This window comes from Mastacembelus armatus, chromosome 6, assembly GCF_900324485.2.
Source record: "Mastacembelus armatus chromosome 6, fMasArm1.2, whole genome shotgun sequence".
In the NCBI taxonomy this organism is placed as follows: Eukaryota; Metazoa; Chordata; class Actinopteri; order Synbranchiformes; family Mastacembelidae; genus Mastacembelus; species Mastacembelus armatus.
In genome coordinates this window covers 9,558,299-9,582,800 of record NC_046638.1, presented here as the reverse complement: position 1 = coordinate 9,582,800, position 24,502 = coordinate 9,558,299, and the positions used below count along the sequence as shown (strand labels likewise).

Below are 24,502 nucleotides of genomic sequence, written 5' to 3'. Positions count from 1 at the left end.
AAGTCAAATTCACAACACTAAACATTTTTATTACTAGTTATTTTTTACAGCTGGAACTATTTTTTTACTTCACGTTGGCAAATGATAAACGTAAGCGCCGAACTACTTTCTTAATATCATTTTTATATTAATTGTTTTTTTTTTGCTGTTTTTTGTGTTAAATATGTTACTGTTATTTGTGATTGTGTAATAAAGTTATTACAAATGTTAGACTTTATTTTATTTCTTTCGTCTAGGTTTATAACGGTGACGTAATGAACTGTGACCTCATGACGCTAACGTCTGGATGAGCGCGCGACTGTCAAAATATCAACAGCAGTGAGCCAAAGTTTGATCAGTCCGTTAACGGTAAACTCGGTTAAAGTGTTTGTATGTATAGTTCACGGTTTGCTCAGTAACAGAGGGCTGTTGTACAGTTTGGAGATGGGCTCAAAGGTGGTATCTAGTGCCGCGGAGTTTTTCAAAATTCTCCGGTGAGTTTCAGATGGAGCTATAACGTTACTGATTTAATGTTAGCACTTTAGCTAACGTTAACGCCAAGTTAATGGTAAAGTTAGGTAATTGGCAAGGAACAGATGATTTATTCGCCTTTATCTCTTGCATAGTATCTTATTGCTTCAGTAAACGTTAAGCACTAAATATTGACTCAATCTGTTGTGTTTCCCAGATCTCTGCAAAATTCGGAAAGCAATGAGCCGTGTATATATGAGGTAATTTTAGCTGATAGAAAGTCAACTCTGTAACAATTTTTCGCTTCTGCGTTATAATGTTAGTAAAGCCTTAATATTAGCGTTACAGCATCTGTTGGTTTTTTAGGAGGACATCCAAATATTAAAGATGAATGGAGACAGAATTGCTCTGGTGAATATGTGCTGTGGCAACCAGCCAATCTACGTCTGTGAAAAAGCTGTAAGTAATGCCAATGCTGTGACACATGAAATAAATTCACTGTGTGCAAATCTCGCACAAGTAATGTGGTGTAATAGGAAAACTGAATTAATGAACATAGTCTTGCATTTTAGCAAGGTGATCTATCGTTTCTTGGCACATAGTTGTTGTGATTCTTCCCCAATTACTTAGTGTTTCCTTTTACAAAAATGTTTATATGGGATGGTTTGCATTCTGTTAAATTACTATGAATCCGTGTAGTCCTCTAGTCCTGAATCTCCCACCCTGTCCCAGTATTTTTAATAGAAATATACCTGCAGATGACTTTGTGTCCATACATAGCATCCCCTAATAAGGCTTACAATGTGGCCATGTTGTTTCTTTATTTCAAAAGGTTCCAAAAATAATTGAACCTGATGATCAACAAATAGCTGACACATCAAACTGTTCTGCTAATCATGATGATGATGAGGCCATTGCCAGTGTACTCCAGGCAGAACTGGGTCCACAGCCACTGACAATCATGAAAGCAAGGTGACCAATACTAAGAAGTTTACATTTCATCCAAATGAGTCAAATTCTAATTGAATAATACAACCACTTTGTCTAAAATGTTGCAGCTAATAATGAAAATGTCGCACTTTGTTTTCATAGGCAGTTGCTGTCTTTGTACACATTATCGCAAAATGCTAATGTGTCAGCTGTCGACAACAACCCTGCCTTACACCCTCTGTGGGTGCGATGTGATATGTCTGATCCTGCTGGAACAACCTGGTTTGGGGCTGAGACAGTCTGCGTGAGCAATAAAGTGTCTGGTATTAAATTATACTCTGTTACCTGCAAAGGTAAAGCTCAAATGGGTCTTTGAATATTTGTTTATCAATAACCCTGTGTGTGTTTGAGTTTGCTGATATTTGTTTTATTCCAACTTGAATGTTATCAGGCTCGAGTGTGGACAAAAGGGCTCTTATAACCTTAGATGAACTTAAACAAGAGCACAAGAAAAGGCATCATCCATCCTCAGTGAGTGAATGTGCATCCTCGCTCCTCTTCTCTGTAAGTCAGTGTGCATGTTTGTACATTTATGGCTGTCCGTATTTCCAGATGGTGATTAAAGGCAGTGCCCGATTCAGCTTGTTTGGCTCTACTGTTGTTGAAAACACTATCATTGAGTCACAGAGTAACGTAACAGTAGATTTCAAATGGTGCCATGTCGAGAGTATCCTTGAGACCCCACCCCTGTCTTCTACAGCAACACTAGTAAGTAGCAACCACTCACATAAATTATATTACACATATATTTAATATATTTGAAAAAATATATTTAATTTGTTTACTTTTTCCCCATTCAGAATATTAAAGTTGCCAGCGGGGACATGAGAAGCCCAATGTTCGAGATGTACAGGGAGCTGGAGTTCATCCAGGTTTGTGTCCCGCAGTAGTGCAAGATAATTTAATTTGTGTATATCAAGGCACAAACAAACAGATAAATCGATCAGATTCCTGTTATTTCAGACTCTTGCTGATGGTTTGAGAACTGGTGAGACTGAATGGATAGAACCTGTGGAAAGCGTATCAGCTGTAAATCTGACCAAGGCCTACCTCGAAGGTATCTCTTCTATTCAATAAATGCACTTTTGCTATAATTTAATGGTTATTTAAAAACATTGTTATGTGACCTCATCTTTATCCAGAGCTTCAGAGCACTGCGAAGACACTTCAGGATCAGGCTCCAAAAACAGCAGAGGTATTGTTAAAAGCAACAGATCTTTCATAAATGCATTCATTTTAAACTACAGTATATGTTGTAGCTTCCTAAATTCTCCGCCTTTCTCCACATCTTTTCTTAAAGACCACAAAGCTGAAGTCTGAGACAGAAACTCCTATTTTTAACTCACTATTGGAACGAGGCGATTTGGACTTTGTGGAACAGTTGTGGGTTCGCATGAGAAAAAGTATGTTATCTTTTTTTTTTTTTAAATTAAACTTTCCTCTGATGTAACACTATAATCAGGCTGCAATGTTCATTTTCTTGTATTTTTCTTCCTTAAAGGTGTGACTTCATATCAGGACATTGGAGATTGTCTGAAATTGGTCATCGAAGCTCTCAGATATGGTGACATCAAACCCTGGGTATGGAATGATGCAGCTTATAAAAACTAGTAATCACTAAAAAAATTATTGTAGGTTGTTGAGTTTTTGGTTTGTTTGTTTACCCAAGATTCACAGAGACAGTAGCAGCTCACTGAGCAAGCTGATCCTGCAGTCCTACCACCAGCAGATGGATCATGTGTCTCTCACAGGTCTCACCCCTGTCCACATGCTGCTAGAGATGGGTCTTGACAAGATGAGAAAAGATTACATTAACTACCTTATTGGTAACGTCTTAATTATTGCTCTGTAACATTTTGTTCTAACATTTGACTTTACAAGAACTATTAGGCATGGGCTATTGGTATGTAATACAAACATTTTGTTGTTTCATTCTCAGGTGAAGAATTGACAACTCTAAACCACTTGGTAAACACCAGAGTATATCACTCACAGCTACTTTCAAATGACTGTTAGCAGAATATTCTGAAGTTGAGTATTTTCCTCCACAGTGTTACTTCCTGAGCACAGATGTTGATCTGCAAGAGCAAGTGATCCGACTGAGAAAACTGCACCATCTGCTGGAAATAATTGTGACCTGCAGTGCATTCCTTGGTTTGCCCTATGACCGACTGTTCCTTCTCACACAGTAAATAAAGTTGTCTTCTTCTGTGATGTATGAATGTGCCAATTGTCTGTTTCTCTTGAGGACATTAAAGAAGACAAATAATTATTTTCCTTTTATTTCTCACAGATCTTGTTTGCAGCACTACAAAACAAATCCATATGATGAAGAACATGAATTCAAACTCCAAATCAAACCAGCCTTGATCAGCCATTTCTACCAGAAGTAAGGAATACAACCCTTTGCACATTCACTACTTTATTATGCCCAGAGAAAGTGGGCAAGTGAAAAAAATTACATGCTCGTCTTCTCATTCATAAGTTGGGGGACATTTTGTACCTACCTTGAAGAATGATATTTAAAAACCTGCCCGAGCACCCCTGGTTTTCATTTCCTAAAGTGACCACATTTTTGTGGTCTGCCTCAAAATACAGCATTCATAATTCAAGCCTACTATGTCCTCAGTCTGCATTTTGTTGCCTTTATTTAGAGCTACCCTCTTGTGATCAGATCACATCATTATCATTTTACAGCCAAATGCAATTATTTAACATTTTCTCACCCCAATGTTTGTGGGTTTATTCCACAGAGAGCATCCAGCTGTATGGGAGGTTGAGGTGTCCAGTGGTCATGGCCCTCGTGAGGTCAGGACATCCTTACAGCTTAGCGACAGACCACTGGTTGATCATGTTATCTTTGAAACAGGTGATCTTTATGTGCTGCATCAAGTATGCATGATATGTATTTGTAAGTAATAACTATTCCAGTAAATTACTTTTTACTGTATGTTTTTTTTTTTTTCATCTTTGTGCTTTTTCAGATTACCCAAATGAAACAGTGAATGCGGACAGTGAAGATCCTGCCTTCTTTTCCACCATGGTGTCTTGCAGTCTTGTCAACTTTGCATGAATTAGTGTGTACAGAGTACAACCGAACAACAAAGGAGGTGTTTATTTTCATATTTTATATTTTCATTTGCAGTTAACATGTTTTAAAAATGTCAGTAGAACAAGCTAGATGGATTTAAAGTGTACCATATCACAAAGCCTACAGTGAGTACTATGTGCTTTTTTTTTGTTAGTATGCTGTATTTTCTCTGTTTTCACTCAGTAATTCAGTCTTTTGCATATATGTTCTGTGACCCTGTCAGTAGCATCCTAACCACATCTTTATCATATGCTGATTTTTCTTCAACAACCAGTTTAAACGAAACAACACAAAGTCCAGTGGATTATAAAAGCTGTTTGGGATGTTATTAGTTATTTAATAAGAAAATCAACTTGTTGCAGAGCCATCCACACTCTTGCAGTCTGCTACTAAATTCATTATATTTACAGCTAATATTGTATGCACATCAAAATAATAAGGTCAGAAATTTTCTTTCAGTTCAAATAATGTACTTATGTTCACACATGATCCATTAAAGAAATGATACACTTAAAATAGGAGTGTGATAATTGTGATTGTAAACATGTACACTTTCTAGTTCCGCCTCCGCAGCAGGAACATAAGGAAAATGGCACTGAGCAAAATAGAGAGGGTGCACACAGTGGGAACAACGATCTCAGTCACCATCTCCATGTGGCTGGTCAAAGGGTCTGCAAAGCACACACACACACACACACACAAACAATTCACTACCACATATTTCAGTTCATGAAGCGAGTATTGATGCTTCACAGCACTCAAAGGGTTAATATTTTCTCCCTAAATCAACTTATTTTCAAACTATTTTACAGTGAGCAGGAGGAATTCCTTACCATGTATTAGTCTTAGAATATTGGCAGCAGTACTCCGCTGTTCCTCTAATAAAAAGAGAGAAATGACTCAGAGTTGATTAACGCCACTTTAACCCTTTGAGAACTGCATGCAACTACAGGGAAATATTTCAGAAAGCATCATTTGCACCATAGCCAGATAACTTTAAAAAGCCAATCTTCTGAAATTTCATCTATCATTAAATAAATTACAAAAATGCAAATCATTTCAAAAATTATTGCTGATTGCGTTCCTAAATCTCATACTGAAGCTTTGTTTTGAATTCAGATGAAGCACAGACAGTTTCACTGGTATTACGTTATCTGGTTAGAAGTGCAGTTGTTGCTTTGTGAAATACCTCATGGGCATAAGACCAGGGACATACTTCATGTTTATTAAGTTTTTATCAAAGCTGCTGTGAAATCAGAAGGGTTGTTTGTGGTTGCAAATTAGATTCATGCACACTACGGACACTTCAGATAAACAAATAGTTTCACACGGTATATACCAGAGGAACACACTTGTTTCAAAGGCTGTGTTAAACTGCAAAAACGTAACTCAGTCAGACTTAAAACCACACAATCAACAGAAAAAAATTACATTAATACAAGACATATACCATAAAGTACTAAACTTCATCATGCACTGGCCAAACCTTTGGCATTTCTGCATGTTCCTTGGATTTTCTTCTAGCTGGAGGGGCAAACAAAGAAGATATCTCAGATAATCTGTAGGATTTTCAATTAAATATGTTTTTTATTTCCAGCATTAGTATTTAACTAATAATTGGTTTATTTGTTTATTCTAATCATTCTGTTCAAATTCTACTTATAAATTTTGCACATGAATTTTTTAATATTTAGGGCAGAATCTTTATTTGTTTACCCCAGCTAGTTGTTCACCTCTGATCCCTGACAAATGAGTTCAGCGATGTCATAGATAAACTAACCTGCAGCCAGGAGCTGGTTGCTAGAAGAGCAGGTCTCAACAGCCTTTCTCCTCCAGTTCTCAACCTGTGATGGTGCAATTATATATCATCACTGAATTATTTTTGTGCCATTAACCATTTCTTCTAAACCTCAAAATTTTTTAGAAGATTTTAGCATGTGTGTATCTGAAATGCTACAAGTATAAATATGGCAGAAGGAGACGGATTTGGTCTTAGTTGTCTGTTTTGTTTCTCTCACCTCTCTCTGATTGGGAAAACCGTTGGAGCTGATGATGCGTTTGTAAAACTGAACAGAAGCTTTGGGATAGCGAGGCTTGTTTTTATTCCTGAAGTCCACATAGTACAAGCCAAACCTCTCGGAGTAGCCTTCATCCCACTCAAACTTGTCCAGCAGGGACCATGCAGTGTATCCCTTCACATTGACTCCATCCTTTATAGCTGAGTGACACCACAGAGAAAGTGAACTGACCAAAAAAGTTGCATCAGGCTTACGCACAAAAGCAATACACTTTCTTTTAATTTGTTACACAATATGTATGAGCTCATTCACCTTTTAACATTTCATTGATATAATCCTTATAATACTGTATCCTCCAGTCATCACACAGCTCTGTGCATAACATCTTCTCAGAGACTCCATTCTCAGTCACATAAATCATTGGGTTTCCATACTGAGTCTAAATAAAAGTAAAATTAGAATGTTGTGAATTAAGTTGCCTAAGTAGGTTTGCAGTTTGTACATCTCATTTCAGGTACTGCAAAAATGTCAATAGTCCTGCATCATTTACCGTACACTATACATCAGGAGTCACCTTGACAAAGTTGAGCAGACGTCTGAAACCCCAGGGAACAGAGTAGAGCCACTCTGACCCAGGATCAGGCCACCGTGGGTCAACTAGCTCAGCCAGGTCACGGTCAATGAAGTAACTGTTGCTGCTGCGTCCTGATGGGTTGTTCTTTTGAGTAATGTAACGAGTAGTGAAATGACCAATGCCAAGGAAGTCACAGGTCCCCTTGATGTAACTCTTCTCCTGGGAGGAAAATGTGGGTAGGCGAGATGTTCCGAGACCTTGCTGAACGCTCTTCCTTCCTGCATACACAATCACAAGGGATAATCAGTCAGTTCCCTGATGACAATATTCCTTCAGGATTTTCTGTGTTCCATTTAACCTACCAATAAAGTCTTTCATCACTTGAGGGTAGTCTCCATGAAAGATAGGTGTGGCAAACCAGCCCAGGTAGAACTGAACATATCTCTCAGCTGCTTCAATGTCTTTTTGGTTGTTGATATCCACCGGCTCGCCCCAATCCCCCAACAGAGAGATGCCAACCAGACCTGCAGGCATGAACAGCAGCTCTCAATACTCAGACAGTACTGTTGAGATGCAAATATTGAATGAAGGCGGTTAATCCTTCTAAAGGTTTAATTTTGTTTACCTTTTTGTTTCCCCCTCCACTGCGTGTCATAAGTATGCCAAACTTTAGCATGTGCCTATGAAAAAGATGTTTACATTTCAGTTCAAAATTGTTGGGAGATGTCAAGTGATTTTAATCCTTAAATAAACTTGCATTTTCATACCTTGATTATGTGGTGGGCAGCTCTGTATGCCCCTGTTCCTTTCAGCTTCAGTCCAGGAGCATGATCACCTGTCTCATAGCCTTCAACTGCTACAGACTGTGGTTGGGAAGAGTATTAGTACAACAGTGATACATTCAGTATCTGATAAATACATGTGTACCTAAGATCTATAAAAAATTATCAAATTAAAAGATCTATCAAAATGTAAAATGTAGTAAATTACACCGCAATTGTTTATTTTGATCCTACCCATGGATTGTTGAAAGTGATCCAATACTTGATTCGGTTGCCAAATTTTTCAAAGCACAGGTTGGCAAATTCGTTGAAATAGTTGACCATGCTTATATTCTGCCATCCACCATATTTTTCTTGTAAGACCTAGAAAAGCAGAGAGTTAAATTAAGAAGTTAAGAAGAGTGTTTTTGTTATGCAAAACCAGGGGCAGTATTATGCATACCAACCTGCGGAAGATCCCAGTGATACAGAGTGACAATAGGAGTGATTTTGTTTTCCAGAAGATGGTCAATCAGTTGATCGTAGTACTGTATTCCTTTTTCATTTATATGCTCAGCTGCAAATGGTCATAAGGTTTCTGTAACTGTTTTGTACTAGCATTTTACATATGCAGTCATATTTGTGTGTCTGGTGAGTTTTAAAAGCATTTCAATTAACAGCATTTACTCACACTTTATGCCAGTGGGGATGAGTCTAGGCCAGGAAATGGAGAAGCGATAGTGGTTAAGCTTCAGCTCCTTCATCAATGAAATGTCATCCTGTGCAAATATTATTTAGATTTAGATTTATGTCTGCCCCCTCTGTTCTCTCCATATCTCTCACTCCACACTTGGTCACCCCACCTTAACTTTGTAGTAGCCCTCACAGGAGGAATCCCCTGTTTCATTTTGTTGGATTTTGCCATTCTTATGACTAAACACATCCCAAATACTCAGTCCTTTTCCATCTTTGTCCCAGGCTCCTTCTGTTTGATACGCTGAACTGCCGGCACCCCACGAAAATCCTAATAAATACAACATTGCCACGGACCATTCGAATTTAGTGTGATGACAGATTCTTAAGATGAATAATGTCATGGTTAACAAAATAATACAAATATACTATCTCATTTATGAAAAGCATACCAGTTGGAAAAGTGCCATAATAGAAGGAGCTGTGTTCGTTCTTTGTCCAGTCGAAGTCCTCATCCGCAGACAGACACAGCACCAACATAAACACATGGCACACACTGAATGCACAGCGGGGCAGCATGGTACTACTGAGCTGCAGCACTGTCCCTGTCCGGTTCTGCTCCAGTCCCTCACTGATGTCTGCACACAGACAAGAAGCATTCAGCAGCAGCAGAACAACATATTTGGTCTGAAGCAAATATGAGACATGTACATATATGTGTACAATTTTTTCACAAAATTGTTTAAATTAGCACCAGAAGAAATCTTGATACAACCACAGCAATCAGTCTAGAAGCATCTAATGTGATGCACTATGGGGGGTCCCACATCCCTAACACAGAACCCAATACCACTATTCAAACTCAATGAAGTGTAAGCTCATCTTGCTGAGGCAGACAGATCCTATACACACTATGGTTTCACCTCTGTAAGCAAAGTTGGTGATGCAGAGGTTGATATATTTACAGTGCACAATCCTATTATAGATAATGGATAAGCCTTTCTACACCAATATGCTAAATGTGAATGGAAATGCTATATAACCTTGCTGTTTCAGTCAAAAGGAAAGGAATGTTATTTGTTGCATTATGATGAATTTGAGTGCTCACAGCTCAGAAAATAAATATAATTCTCTGTGAATCATTTCCATTACAGGTGTTCTGTATTCACGTTTCAGTCCCATTGTTGAAAGAAAATTAAACTGGTGTGAAATAAATTATCAAAATTGATAACTTTGGGAATTTTAACTCAGAAATGTGTTAAAGGCCTAGACATTTAACCTAATAACTCAAATACACCTGCAATTATGAATACTAATATGCATAACAGTATATTTTAATAATTGTCGCTACTGGATACTTGAATTTCCCCTCAAGGATCAATAAAGTATCTATCTATCCAATACACATTCTTGGCCATATTTTACCTTGGTGCTTAAGTTTCAATGTTCCTCCTTCAACTAAAATTTTAAATCACCAACACAGACTCCATAAAATTAGATTTACAATGCAAATGCACTGAATAAAAGATCCAATTACCTGTGTCTTATGAATAATTCATTTGCAGCAGGTGTACTGTATGTGTTGAGCCCAAGTCCCTGGGTGAATGGGAGCTCTCCCTACCAGCAGACCATGCAGAAAGCTGTATATATCTATTGGTGCAATCTCTATTGTATATTGCCTGTTGTTGCACCACCCTTCTCCAGAGCTGTCCCTGCTGTTGGCGTGAAAGCTGGCCTTATTGTGACGCACTGTGTATTGTTTTAACTGTTTAGAAAATGCTGAATGGTTTGCTAGTGGAAACTGTTTGCACTGCATTACCCATTCTCTTGGGACAATTTAACACAGGTAAAACAGAGGATCTGGGAATAGGATTGAAAATAAGCTTTATCCTGTTTCTAACTATAAACACTCATTTCATCTGAAAAACATTACTGTAAGTGTGAGAGGAACTGCAAAACATTTTATTTTGTGCTTACAATTATCATTTCTTACATAATTCATACACGCTATCTTCTTATATGGCACAGCCATACATTTTCATGCTAACAACCACATCTGAACATTTTATTCTCTAGTGCAATGCAGCTTAATGCGCGGGATGTCTAGTAAGCTATAAGTGCCTAATAGCACTGTCTTACTGCATTTCAGTGAGACATTTCTCACTAAATTTGACATGTCAATCCTAACATAGTGTGAAATCCTGATGACGTGCCTTAAATCAGGCAAAGAAGGATAATGTTAGCACCACACATCAAACATTACCGCACTCAAATAAATTAAACTTTATAAATGACAGTACAAAACAGGTGAATAAATAGACAGCTGTTCTTCAGTGGTGTAAATATTGAAGCTTAGTAATCATCTTCCTCCTCATCCTCTTCAGGTACAAACTCAAGTTCACTGTCATCTCCTTTGTCATCCTCATCATCTTCCTCATCGTCATCTTCTTCCTCCTCCATATTATAATCGACAGCAGCATTCAGTAGCAGTTTGGTTTGATTGATCTTGCCTTCATCATCAAGGTTAATATAAACCTGAAACAATGAAAATGAATAATAAACATATAGCCAAATACAAAAAAATGGCACACTACTGTCGTAAAATATCATGCGCCCAATTTTAGATATTTAACATTGTTCTGTGCACTGTACACTTTCACAACAGTAAGGAAGATTCTATCATTCACTGCATTCCTGAATGACACATACAAGGCTAAATTGATGTTTTGGTATAAAAGGAAATAACAACAAATTGTGTTTTTCTGTGGATTTAAATGTAATCACTGTGGATTTAAGATATACAAAATTTAACATCCCTAGCAAGACAGAGCAGAAGTGCAAACATCTGATCATTCAAAATTTAACTTAAAAAAAAACAGCTTCAGTATGAATTAATTAACAAACACAGCCAAATCTATTACTGTGAATATCTTAATATGACACATTTTTGTGCTTTGAGGATTTAGCAGTGCTATTGTTCTTACTGTTGCAGTGACTCACCTCCTTTTCTGGGGTTGGGTGTTGAGAGGCTCCTTCTTCTGTTTGAGCATTAATGATGGATTTCAAGGCCCCTTCTTCAAACTGAAACACAGAGGTGAACACAAGTAGCGCGCACATACACACAAACACCTTCACATTCAGATTCTGGCTGGCACTCACCTTCAGCCTGTTCAGTTGGTCTTGCAGCATGACTTTGATTTTCAGAAGAGTCTCCTCTTCCTTCTTTAACTCCTGCAGGCGGCTGTGCATCTTTACCGCTGATGCTGCAGTCAAACCATTCCTAAACACTGAAAAGGACGACACCGTATCATGTTAGATTCTTGCTAAATTATTATTTCTCTTACAAATAGCATGATAGTCCCCAAACCCTGCTCTCCAGCTACAAGCCAATGCTGTCGACTAAAATTAAGTATTTAATAGTACAGTACATATTTATGTCAGTAACTTTTTACGGCAGTAATTTATCTATTTGAAAATGAAAACAAGTACTGCTAACGCTAGCTCAGTTAGCAGCTATATAAATATTAGACTGAATAACGTTAGCGATTAAACCATAATAATGTAAGACATGCAAAATAAATTCGAGCTTGCTACAGTTACCTCTGTTTTTAAATCCTACCTAGATCTTCATAGCACCGTAAAAACAGTGATACAGATAAATGCTTTCAAGAGTTTTTATTTTGGAAGCTAACTTGTGCTACAGTTACAGCTACTAGCTAAAATTTGGGTCCGGTAGTTATGAGGTCATATCCGGTTTTACTGTGCTTTCAAATGCTGTCGGGAATTTTAGCTTTTACGTTTGGGACTGATATTTGAAGTTTGATAGTCGGAGCGGTACTGGCGAGAATGACTCACAGTCACCGATTCATCATATGTTTGTTTAATTTGTTAACTTACTGTTGTCGATTTATTAAATGTATCTATAAATCAGATGTCTATTCATCTTAACAGGAGAACGTAAAGGCAGCATTAAACGTGGCTGATAGTTGATTTTTAGCAACACCTTGTGGCTAAATGATAATTTGACATTTTAACCATAGGGTTGAAAGTGGTGATCATGCTTTGACCAAACCTTTGGGTTTAGACGTTAACTTAATGCATGAATGTTTTGTAGCATACATTGGTTACCTGAACATTTGTTTACAAATCAGTCATTCTTTTTAACGTTCCTGTTAACAGGGCCCTGCGGTCAGCACTTTGAGCAGGTAAACACGATGCAAACTCACCTAATGAACATGTATTTAAAGTAACTACTCCGGTTATCAGCGTCTGTCTCCTTTTCCAAACAGGTTTGAAGTGGCAGGTGTCAACTTTACGGCACTGAGAAGCCTAATTTGTAACAAATGTGGTTCGTGGTGTTAGTCTCTCTCATAAAACATTCAGGTCACCCTGTTGAAAGACTTGTACCTTTCAAGCAGGAGTTAACGTTATTGTTTTATTTTACGACTTAAATGTTTACAAACATGCTTTGATTTGAACTTGTTTTAAAAGTAGACTTATGACAGTATATCAGTTTTTTTAAAAGTATATGTCATATGTCTTAATCAATCTAGGTTATTTTTACTGTACAGAACTGCAGGACACCTTAAACCTCTATGTATGCTCAGCTTGTAAGTGATTGTGAAGCCCTCCATGTTTATCCAAGTATCTGACCTGCCCCATGAGCAAATATTCAGCAGTCTTGTCAAGTCCCTTCTTAAATCCTCCAAACCCTATTACGCTGAAAGGGAGCAAGATTTGTAGATAACACATTTGGTGAAAACTTAAATAAATCACAGATGGCTCTCATTTATGTGAACGAGGTCTGAAACAGCTCTTAATCAGTCTTCAAAAAATGTTAGAAGAGCCCATTAGGTGCTTTATAGGATTCCTTGACTAATTCTATCCAGATGTGGCATTGATAATAATGGCACGTAGGCACAACTGAAGACTAACAATTCAGCTTAGCCAAAAGGGGAAACATACCTGTCTGTGTTCACACACACATGAAAATGTGACTGCTTTAAGATTCAGGTTTCTTAAATGTATTAAACCAGACACCTTCTGTTAGTGCACTAGACTGCAGTTTCATTAGCACACATCAATAGTATGTAGTCAAATTAAAGGTAAAGTCTGGAAAATATGATGATGCAAATTATCATAAAGGCCACAAACTGAAATGTTTTGGCTCACCAATAAATTAGCTTTTTGCACTGTGAGTTTCTCCAGGAATTCCTACTTTAATGCAAATATCTGACAAACATAAGATTTGTTAAAAATTATGATGCCAAGATACGGTTTATACCTGCTTTAATGGTTATTGCGTGCTTTGTTCTAAACATATATTATTTTCAGAGACATTGTTCCATCTCTGTGCACTATATGCTATAGCTTTTGTTTTTTAGAATTGGATGCAGCATATTTACCCTTGCATACATGTGTGGATGTCCTAAATCGCCATCCTTTTTTTTGAGTCTGCTTCTGGTTTTGCATGCACACATCTGCTGTGCCCCCCTACATAATGTTAAAACATTTGTGTTTTAGCATACCTACCACCTGCATAGCTATCTGGATCTGATCATCAGGTTTTCTTGTTTCAGTGATAATGGGGGAAACATGCAAGAGCAGTAGTCAGAATTGGAAAGCATTACATCTGAACTGGTCTAATAATGGATTAATTGTTCACTACTACACTGTACATTTGCTGTGTGGTGGTATGTGACCATATACAAGAACATTATTGTTTCGAGAGACACGTACACAGGAAGCCTTGGGAGGCTGAAACTGGAGCTGCGTGTCAATGTAGTAAGAGACCTCAAGGATTTGGGGGTCAGACAAAAAGGTGCTCTGAGGCCTGCTTCCCACTATTGCAGCTGCCAATGTCTCAGCACATACATGTGAGGCCCCACTGTGGCATGAAGATTTTGCTTGGAGCTGGTTTCAGCAGCTTGGAGGTGGCTAATACTGTACAGTTATCACTCTGGTCCTTGAGAGCCACAGTTGCTTTCTCCTTGTCATCACACAGACTCTGTTGCTGCTCCATTGCAATTTCTCCCCAGTCAAAGCTCTTCTTGGCAGGGCTGGAGCCTTGTGCTGAGGCCTGGTGGCAGCTGAGGCTGGGGCTCAGTCACCCTGCGTGCCGTAGCGAGTGGTGGTCTGCTATGCTTGGGCAGCATTTGAAGGTGCTCCCACTGTCTGAGGAATGCAGAGCTGGGCGTGTTGGATGACGGGCCTCCCAAAAGAGAGAGAAGTAGAGGGGGTGGTGAACACAGAGAGAAGGAAAAAGAAGAGGCGGGTGACCTTTGAACGGTGCCGTCAGGAAGTTATGACTCAATTGTCAATCGGGGCAGTAAAACAGAGAGTAAGAGCATGGAAAAAGAGGGGAAATGAAAGATGGAGAAGGCGAGAGGGAGGGAAGATGATGATATATATTGTAAGGTGAAACCTCAAAAGATAAGATTGTAAGAGAGCAGTGTAGGTGTGTGAAGTTGATAGGCTTGGGGAGTCACTGGGGGCTCAAGCGTTCTCTTGCAATCATAGCTGAGGAAAACCAGACCATGGCCAGCTTTGCTCGTCATTTGTCCTAGCTTCAGGAAGAAGGCACCCAGTCTAACAGAGTTTCTTTTTCCCCCTAGAAGCTGGTTTTATATCAGAAAGTTGAAAATTTTTTAAGCTAATATTCTACATGACTAAGATACAATATAGATCAGGCCATCTATATAAAGTGAAGTGAAAGGTGAAGGTGGCAGCTCTAGGATAATCCCTCTTAAGCATTACAGTGAGCCGTGGACGTCTGTGAAAGGAAAGGACTCATGCGAAGGTGCCTTTGTTTCCAATGAACTAATGCAACCTTTACATTTCCCGTCCTGAATTCCCACACATGCACACGTATTCATGCAAATTGGAATGCATCCGCAGTGGGACAAATGTGCTATAGCACATTCATTGTAATCAGTATGACCTTCTGCACGTACACAGAGCCAGAAAGATATGGATGCATACTTTGGTGGTGAAGACATATACATGTCTTTAAATGCATATTATTTAATGAAAAATGCCAATATACATTCATACCCTCGCATGTAGTGCCAGAAGGAGGATATATATGTATATATGTATATGTTCATATTTCATGTTATGTAATCATTGCAGGGAGTAGAAATCATCTGTCATGCAAATGAAGATGTAGAATAATGGTCCAATATGTCTTAGTTCTTTGCACATTAAAAACCTTTCACAGTGAATCAGTCACCTTCTTAATCCCAGTGTGCACATTGTCGCTGAATCACAGAGGATGATTGATAACAGTGTTAATCAACAGATTAACCAGAGCAGTGTGGTATGATCCACAGTGTGGTTTTTGTCTATCAACACTTAGATGTGTTTGTCTGTATGCAAGTGTATTACTAGCTGCCCACTGCAGCTGTGACGCCATCCTTATTCGTCAAACCAGTATAGTAAAAGACCAAGCATTAGTGGAAACCCGATCATTGTTTCCATCAGCATTTAACGACAAGCTTAGGAAAACATCTTTAATATTCAAATTCATTCTGTGTATGTGGCATGTGTTTGGCTTTTATAGTTAAATACTTAAGTACTTTTATAAAATTGGATAGGATGTGCAACATGTTGTGAGCCCAGTGAAGTGAAAAAAGCACAATGACAGAATATTGGAGGTCTGGTTTTCACAAATATGTTGGACACATGAAAAACTGAAAAGGGACTAAAGGCGTTGGCAGATCCTGGATGCTACATAACCACAGTAAAAAGCAGTTGATTTAGGTCGGGTTGCACTGAGTGAACTTCTCTACATTGCAGCCTGGGGAATGCCTCAGATCATGGCATGAGGTTTGGGCCCTGATATGATGTGGTTTGGTCAGGGATGGTGGTTGGGGGGAAGTTTTGTGCTCAGGGCTGAGAAAATGCCTGTCACAGCTGAAATTTGTAAACTAATTGACCACCCATACTCAGCATTTCTGTTCCACTGGCCTTTCTCCTGAGACCGACAGACAAACCCAGAACTGAAGAACACCTCCACCAGACCAGGCCTACTGACTGTAGTGTGATTAATTACATTTTCCCCTTTTCCTCTCTCTCATTCTTTGTGGCTCACTTTCTCATTCTCCTGAGACTAGTGTAGTGGTCTATGCAGTTCACCTCCCTTGGTACCCTAAGTTAAACATCCTTCTAATGTCAGACCAGCCAGAAGGAAATCCACTGTGTTTTCCTTTTCAGCTGTCATTTTTTCTTTTCAAAATGATTCATTATTAGCAGGTCTACCACCTCATTTGGTCTGCCTTTTCAGTCTCAAATATCCAATTGCTTGGGTACAAAATGTGGTGAAAGATGTTTTGGAGTAAAGTAAAAATAAACAAATCCTTTTGACCTTCTTCACCACATCCCAAAAGAGATAAAAATGACAGGGTTGCAAAAGTAAGGCTCAGTAGAGCACTGTGCAAAGAGGGGCCTGAGGTGCTGATTCTAAGGACAAAGGTCAAATGACACTCGGATTAGATTACTCCCATAGGACTGGCTGTGTGATCATGATATAGCATCAGCTAGGTAACTGCGGTAATGAGAACTTATTTCTGTGTCGTATTCTCGAAGTAATGCAAGTCAAACGTTAGGCATGGTAATATGCACATTAGAATGTGTTCCTTTCGGCTCCATTTTTGGCTGGCGTCCCAGTTGTAGTGGTGAGAGACTGAGCTATTCTTATCATTTAATCTAAACCAAATATTGACTACAGAGGCTTTGGGAATTCCTCACATTCCACGTGGAAAGACCATTGGACAGGTACGCACTCCTGCCTCTCCTTCTGATTTCCACTGTGCCATTATCCCAGTCCTCTGCTCTTTTTTTTTTTTTTTTTATCAACTCAGCCAAAGGCATACAGTGGTGCTCAAATTCCCCATGGCAATAGTAACGATTAAAGCACCAATTCAGTATTCTGGGAAATGTGCTAATGTTTATTGTAGTAGAAATATCTGAAGGCCATTTCGTGGTCACCCGAACAATGGTGCTATGTTGCGGACATCTTTACATTCCTCTGTGTCAAGTCCATGCGTATATAATGATGTGGTGCCCGGTGTGAGGACGGCAGCCTATTCTAATGGCGTTACAATGCAGAACAGGCCCATTGGCTGGAGGAATGTACGAACACAGTGACAAAACCATTTATTTACAGACACTTCCACAGTGAGGTCTTGCACCCGCAGCCCAAGTACAGCCCCAAAGAGGACGCAGCTGCATGTGAACCTTGTAGTGCCAGCCCCTCTCACTTTGATCAGCCGACAAGAGAGTGGCCCTGATCTCTAGGAGCACCACCTATCTTGTCTGATATTCTGAGTGCACAAACTGAGACATTCCAGGCATGCGAACCTCCTGTGACAAATGATTGCACGTTGGGTTTTCAGCTTTTGCACGCTGTGGGCTTCTTGGCACAGTGAAGTGGGTCTAGACCTGAGAGCTTTCCACTCTCTCCAGCTTCAGTAACAGTACCACAGAATGACAAAGTCCTAGTGTGGATGTAGTGTTAGAGAGAGCCTCCAGAGCAGAGCGATGATTTAATATTTACCTTTTCCAGCACCGGTCAGCCTGCACACAGGACTGTGGAGATCATTAAGTGGACTGTTGACTGGATTAGATCAAGTTGAATAATTCAGAACCTAGGCACAGCACAAAACAAAGTTGATTTCGTTTTAGCTTCAAGCCATAACCCTTTGAGGAGTGAGGAGTGAAAATAACATCTATTACTGCCAGATTAGTCACTGCATATTAGGGGGTGATGTTGGTTTTGATTGGATTCCAGCTCTGCTCCATTTTCTTCTGTGGTTACATAAAATATGTCCTTTTTAAATTCACAACTGGAGTCTCGAGGTGTGCTTCATGTTTTAAAAGGCGTTATAGAAGCCCATTGAATTCTCCATTTCATTAAACAGACCTTGCACTGTGCCATAACTGATGTCATTCTACTGTTTCCTGTCATTTTCCAGCTGAGGCACTGTTCCACATGCCCTTCTCCAGTCAGACCCTGACATGATTGATTGTTTTACACTTCATTTGTAGCATTCATCAAAATTCCATTGAATCATGAAACCTTCGACTGACTATAGTCCAATGTAATCTTACCACAGAAAAATGCTGGGTGCTCTTGGGACATGAAATACTGACATTTACTACTACAAACACCAAAAATGCAGAATCCCCCACACAGTCCTAAGTTTCCCATGTAAAATTTGGCTCAAGCAGTTATATCAACTGGAGTTTGATAAGATTTCCATTTTTGCCCACATTTGGCATCAAGACTGTTTGGAACAACTATAAAAGCACCAATTTGTGAACACCGATTTCTTGACTGCTAGACCTCTCCTGTCTTGGAGTGGGTTTCTGGATTAGAGTTGATGTCACAAGCAGTATTTGCATGAAGTTTCCCCATCCCATTACTTACGCTACTGTACACTCTGGTGCAAATGAAGATTACTGCCAAAAAATGATGGCAGCAGATTTAGCAAGAATGCTAAGAAGATTTTAACTAGTCCTGTGCGTGTGGTGAAGCCTACACGTGTTCCTGTTCACATTTGGGTCCATGTGTTAGAAGTACTGTTAGTAGGCAGATTGTAATCACAAATGTCATTATGTGACCAGCTGTTGTGTGCCTGAGACATTGCCTAATGAGCAGCTTTCATTCATTTACACTGACATAATACCATTTGGTGTACTGTACACTGTTGGTTGAAACAGGGGAATATAATGCATTGTGGCTTGGTTAATAAATGACATCTATTTAAAAAGGACAGAGACAAGAAGCAGTATACTTATCTGTATATGAAAGTAGTTCTCCACATTCGTGGGTTACACTATGGGACCAGGGAGGAAGTGTTGTGGAGGGGCTGTGAGGGTGTTGCTAGGCAACGGGGTGGGCAACTTGCCGTAATGAGCGCAGGGCTCAGGAGCTGTCTGCTCAGTGTTCCAGGTCCTGACAAGAACAGACAGGCTGGCCTGGGACGGCCTGCATGGAGCTGCCACCATGGCCACCTGCTCACAGCAATCATCACCAGCGCTCCAGCCAGCCACCGATACAGCATACAGACCCAATTAAGAGCTCTGCATGTCCCCCTCCAGCCAGCCATCACTAACACTCCTGCAAGTCTGACAAGGCTGCCTTTTTTCCCCTTAGCAAATCTCTAATTAACAACATTGGTAGTGGCGAGGCCGGGCTGTGCAGAACTGCTGAAAGGGGCTGGGAATCTGCTCGGGTAATCAGCTTAAATACAGGTTTATTTCCTGCCCCCTGTGCCTTGATGCTTCCAGCAGAGATGGCATTCTTTTATCTGTTTATCTCCAATTCCCTCTGACTTGTTATGTGTCTCTCCGATACACTGTCACCTCCACTTAAGGCCAGATCGGCTGCTCTTGTGATTAGATGGTTTCAGAGCAACAATCAGAGTTGGTTTCAGCAGAGCAAAGCTCTCAACAACATCTCAGTCTATTTCATTACTGCCTTACCACCTCCTCTCCCTCCACTCCCACTTCACCAAAGTCCTCTGATCTTTGCTGCAGAAACAGTACTGAACATCTAGAAGCATCAAATCTAGTCATACTGAAATTACTTAAATTATTTATAGTTTTGTAAAGAAAGCATCATATTAAAGGTAGAGATCAGTCACTACGTTTTGTTCCTGTAACTGAGCAACTGATTTTAATTTGTTCAAGTAAGGAGAACATTAGATGGTGAAATGACCTCATTACCAGAGTAGGATTAAGAGAGCTGTGTGTTCCAGCCGAGAGCAGAGGAGGCGGAGGAATTTCCTTTCAGTGGGGAGGTGTTATTGTTGGAGCCCTGTTCAGAGTCGCTGGGTGAAATATCCTCTTCCCCAGTTTGGGATTGACTCGTGAAACAGGACCGCCAATCTTGATTGTAGGGAATTATGCCTAATCATCTGTCTTGAGCAATTTAGAAAAAAATACTATAGACTGGTTTACATTAAAATGACAAATGTAAGTAATGAGGTCATCTGTATAACTGATTACATTTACCATTACATTTTATTTTATATCCATACATCATAGGATGCCCTTAATGTGCTTGTGAAGTGAAAAGCTGTTACTTGCAGTGGTCAGTTTTCTGCTCTTGGATGGTGTAGCATTTGTTTATAATGACACAGCGCTGCACTCTGCATGACTCCTCAGATACTTTATAAGGCTTATTGGCCAACATTAAAAGGATTTTCTGGGTGTTTTCCCTGTACTGTTCCCAAAAACGTGATTGATGGTGTACTCTACGGAGGTCAAAGTGTGAACATGTTTGTTGTGTTTGTCATGATGAATTTAAAGAAAAATGGGTGTTTATTTACGTTGAGTGTTCAATATCTTATCATATGAAAGACTTGTGCTTGTTTGAAGAAATACATTTTAGCACTACTTTGAAAAACAAGATTTTTTTTCTCTTTTGTTTGGGTTGACTACCCGAAAGCTGTTTCAGCAAATGGGTGTAATATCTTTTTTTTCTATATATGCTAGCACTACAATAAAAAAAAAACCTGGTGACTTCTTTGGGGTTGTAACCTGTGAATGCTGGGATAGCCTTGAACACTCATGCTCCCAAACAGTTAAAGCTGGAAATGGATGGAGGGCTAGTTTAGAGGCTAAGCAGCAGAGGGTGCTGTTTATCAGAAGAGAGGGGACTATTTGCAGCATTTTTGTAAAGGATCACTGCATTAGATACAAATGGCAAGCACGTGTTGACATTCTGAGATCAGGATATCATATTTGTTTTAAATTTTTTTTTGTTTTCAAATCCTTTCACGTGACCAAACCTACAGATGCTATTGAATGGTGCTGCATGACTACCACAGCCAGGCTTCCTCAGTATTGCTTTTCACTGTTTATGTTATAGAGCAATGAAGATATGTCTGTCTCCATGCTGGTGTGTCAGACATTCAGTTTGAGGTGTTTAGTGTGATGAGTGATGTATTAATATGAGCTGGGTAAACCCCTAACAGCTTAGGTGTTAGCTGACAAGCTTCATGGGCCTAAATCAGAGGAAACCACTTGAGGAGCACCTGGAAACACCTCTCAGATGAGACACTATACAAACACATGATTTCCTGTTCCACTGAAATACACAGCCAGGCAGCCTGCATGCGCTCTGCAGGGCATCTTTCCATTATGTTTTTTTTCTCTCATCTTGTTCATCAATGGCAATTTCCATTTCTAAATGTGTTGATAGGGATTTACAAATATAACACTGGATATATTCTGCAGTTTTCTGTTATGATATTATGATTTCACAATTAGATCCACTGAGTTCGACAAATTATGGGGCTCTTCAGTTACTTTCACCAATAGAATTGAGTAGGCCAAAACTTATTGAGCTCTCCTCTCACTGCCTACCATGGATGGAAACTTGCATGCTGTCCAACACCTAATTGGTGCCTGTACAGGCAGTGGTTTCAGTGCAGGAGGTTCAACAAATAACTAAACGGGGAGATTTGGGAGTGGGGCTGAAGAGAGGGGAACAGTTTAGCACTAAGCCTCACTCTTTACCTGCATTAGGTCATAGGCTGAAAAAAGGGGAGGGTGTCAGTCACCACCTCCACCCCCCTGAACTCTGGTAGCCCCTCCGTGACTGATCGTTCTTAGCATGCAGATTTTTTTCTGTTGTGAACAATGAATTTGTAGTGCCCAGTCCCTCTGCCTGGCAGGGAGGAGAGAGAGGGGGTGAATGATGAAGGGGGCTGTCATTTCTCTGGCTGCCCGTGGACTGGCAAGGTCTACTCTGGTGAGCCTGGTCTCCAGGGTCCTCATCTCACTTAGCCCTTCAATATCCCTCTTTCTCTCTGTGGGGCCAGGGCTGCTCTGGATGAAATTTCAGCAGGGGTATGAGGGAATGGTTCATGGAGTTTAGCACCTTCTTTAACAGAGGTAAAATAAATGACTTCTCCTAATGCTCTAATTGGTGGCAGTTTGATGATCAGGTATCACTGGCCTTCAGGGTTGAAGTGCCTCGCTGTTTTGTACAGCTCAGTGAAAGAGCTGGTCTGTACCTGTTGCCGCCAAGATTTTTTTCTCTCAAGCAAGAAGGATAAAAATGCTTGGTAGCATGTGGTTTGTCGGGTCCTCTGAACTGTCTTTTTTCCATGAAGTCAAAGTAAAGCATTTGACATTTTAAGTTAAGCCTGGCTACTGATCTCTGCTCCTCAAAATCCCTGCCCCCTGGCTGGGATATGTGTGTGAATTATGAATCAACTGAGTGGCTTAAAAATGGTTCAGCCTCTCTCACTCTTTCTCTCTCACTCACTCTTCCTCTCTGTCTTTGCGTGCTTTAGTAAGCAACTGCCACAGCACCTTTATAGTCTGTCCATATGTTAAGCAGCGGTCGATAGAAGCACCTATAATCTTCAAGACACCTCCAAACTTTTCCAAAGCTCTGTTAATTCTGCAGACACGAGTCAAATTCAGATCCCTGCTGTTTTTGCTGCACCAACATTGAGGCCCATGCTGACAGAGTGTGTGTGTGTGTGTGTGTGTGTGTGTGTGTGTGTGTGTGTGTGTGTGTGAGGGTGTGTGTGTGTGTGTGTGTGCTCAGCGTCACTGATAAGATTGTCTCACCTATGAGGCTACAGCATCTACATCTATCATTTTAGAAATAGCTGACCTGACTAAACGAGATGTCAGACAGTTTTTGATGTCACAGAATGGCATGATGTTTTGATTCAACCAACATATTTGGGGAAGGATTCCATGCCAGAATTGGTTTGTTTCACTGCCTTGTGTATAAAACATTGTAAACTGAATTACTGATCAGGCACCTCATTGACAGGTTTGATCTGTGGCTATTTTGCAGACTGATATAAAGATATGGCTAAAAATATTTGTCTATGTATTATAGAGTATTGAAATATATGCTGGAAAAGTAAGTACTTCATGATCCTTTAAGGATTTTTTTTTTAATACAAAATGCAGAGTGAGCAGTCCACTTAGTCGTCCCACAAACATCTGATTATTTGTATTGTTTAAGGGTTAACTGGGATGTGTTGAATGTTGAAGTCCGTCAGAAACAGTGTTCTTACTTTAGAAATAAACATAAACCACATTGTTTTGTTTAACTCAAAGAATGTTCTTAGTATGCTCTTTTTCAAGTAGGTTCTGAGCAATTTGAGGTATAAACCTTTACATGTGAACTGAAGGACATTGCATAGTGGTACAGTGGTGTCAGTTTGTTGTTGTACTGCATGCCTCATGGCTGCAGCATGTCACTTTCCATCACTTTCCCAGGTTAGCCCTGTGTAAGGCTTTAGACTGACCCGCTGTTTACAATACCTCCCATTCAGCCCGCTGCTCCTCAATGAAATTTCTATTTATAGAGGCCGTTGGTGTGCAGAGAGTCATCTGCTTGTTCTGAATGAGGTCTGGTGGTTTTGACAAGGTTAGCTGGATTAAAGATTGGGGGCGGGGGAGGCTGAAGGATAGGTCACAGGGGCTGGTTGGGGTGAGAAGGCCACCACGAGAAGACTGGCTGCCTTTACTGTATGTGACGGTCAATGTCAGCACACTATTTAGTTAAATGTTGGACATGTGATGAAGCTGAGTTAGCCAAACATTGACTCAAAACCCAAATTCCAGTTTTATCCCTTTAATGTGGCATATGTGTCTGCCCATCACCTACACTGACGCCAATTATGCATAGATTTCTGTTCTTATGACGGGAAGTCAGCATAAATTAAGAGCCGTAGCAGCCAGTCAAAAGTGTCATGCACATCAATGTAACAGTTTTGACAACACTTCCCTAAGCCAGTTGCTCACAGAGACAGAGGCAATCCAAGGCCATTCCCTGGAAAATATTTTTGACTGATACCCTAATGAACTTATTTGCTATCGTCAGTTTTCTTAAAGGTCCGTTATTGTGCCACTAGACCTTTTGGCTACTTTCACTGTTGTGGTG

General features: G+C 39.8%; 3 protein-coding genes across 3 annotated transcripts; 1 reads left to right on the top strand and 2 right to left on the bottom strand.

Moving 5' to 3' along the window:
• Positions 1 to 288: 288 nt before the first annotated feature.
• On the top strand, positions 289 to 4,992 carry zwilch (zwilch kinetochore protein). The gene is made up of 18 exons (XM_026311418.2): positions 289 to 473; positions 668 to 710; positions 817 to 909; positions 1,283 to 1,422; positions 1,543 to 1,733; positions 1,832 to 1,911; positions 1,993 to 2,148; positions 2,241 to 2,312; positions 2,404 to 2,497; positions 2,583 to 2,635; positions 2,741 to 2,843; positions 2,942 to 3,021; positions 3,110 to 3,266; positions 3,380 to 3,408; positions 3,492 to 3,628; positions 3,734 to 3,829; positions 4,194 to 4,309; positions 4,425 to 4,992. Exons 1-18 carry the CDS (start codon positions 424 to 426, stop codon positions 4,511 to 4,513), a joined length of 1,779 nt encoding a protein of 592 aa, XP_026167203.1. The 5' UTR covers positions 289 to 423; the 3' UTR covers positions 4,514 to 4,992.
• A 68-nt stretch (positions 4,993 to 5,060) lies between these two features.
• lctlb (lactase-like b) lies at positions 5,061 to 8,924 on the bottom strand. Its single transcript, XM_026311421.1, has 12 exons — positions 8,748 to 8,924; positions 8,576 to 8,663; positions 8,352 to 8,461; positions 8,140 to 8,268; positions 7,891 to 7,986; positions 7,749 to 7,803; positions 7,486 to 7,647; positions 7,124 to 7,401; positions 6,862 to 6,988; positions 6,550 to 6,749; positions 6,312 to 6,375; positions 5,061 to 5,202 (listed from the first exon to the last, which is right to left on the bottom strand). The coding sequence occupies exons 1-12, from the start codon at positions 8,922 to 8,924 to the stop codon at positions 5,087 to 5,089; spliced, it is 1,602 nt and encodes a 533-aa protein (XP_026167206.1). The 3' UTR covers positions 5,061 to 5,086.
• Positions 8,925 to 10,516: 1,592 nt separating this feature from the next.
• On the bottom strand, positions 10,517 to 12,321 carry snapc5 (small nuclear RNA activating complex, polypeptide 5). The gene is made up of 4 exons (XM_026311422.1): positions 12,178 to 12,321; positions 11,737 to 11,864; positions 11,578 to 11,658; positions 10,517 to 11,112 (listed from the first exon to the last, which is right to left on the bottom strand). Exons 2-4 carry the CDS (start codon positions 11,824 to 11,826, stop codon positions 10,930 to 10,932), a joined length of 354 nt encoding a protein of 117 aa, XP_026167207.1. The 5' UTR covers positions 11,827 to 11,864; positions 12,178 to 12,321; the 3' UTR covers positions 10,517 to 10,929.
• Between the last annotated feature and the right edge of the window lie 12,181 nt (positions 12,322 to 24,502).

Coding starts and splice junctions, on each gene's coding strand:
- zwilch (XM_026311418.2), top strand. CDS start 424: ATGGGCTCAAAGGTGGTATCTAGTGCCGCGGAGTTTTTCAAAATTCTC. Junction 1,734..1,831: donor ATACTCTGTTACCTGCAAAG/GTAAAGCTCAAA, acceptor GAATGTTATCAG/GCTCGAGTGTGGACAAAAGG. Junction 2,498..2,582: donor GACCAAGGCCTACCTCGAAG/GTATCTCTTCTA, acceptor ATCTTTATCCAG/AGCTTCAGAGCACTGCGAAG.
- lctlb (XM_026311421.1), bottom strand. CDS start 8,924: ATGTTGTATTTATTAGGATTTTCGTGGGGTGCCGGCAGTTCAGCGTAT. Junction 8,664..8,747: donor AGGGCTACTACAAAGTTAAG/GTGGGGTGACCA, acceptor ATATTTGCACAG/GATGACATTTCATTGATGAA. Junction 6,376..6,549: donor GTTTTCCCAATCAGAGAGAG/GTGAGAGAAACA, acceptor GCACCATCACAG/GTTGAGAACTGGAGGAGAAA.
- snapc5 (XM_026311422.1), bottom strand. CDS start 11,826: ATGCACAGCCGCCTGCAGGAGTTAAAGAAGGAAGAGGAGACTCTTCTG. Junction 11,659..11,736: donor ACCAACTGAACAGGCTGAAG/GTGAGTGCCAGC, acceptor TCTGTGTTTCAG/TTTGAAGAAGGGGCCTTGAA. Junction 11,113..11,577: donor ACCCAACCCCAGAAAAGGAG/GTGAGTCACTGC, acceptor TCATTGTTTCAG/GTTTATATTAACCTTGATGA.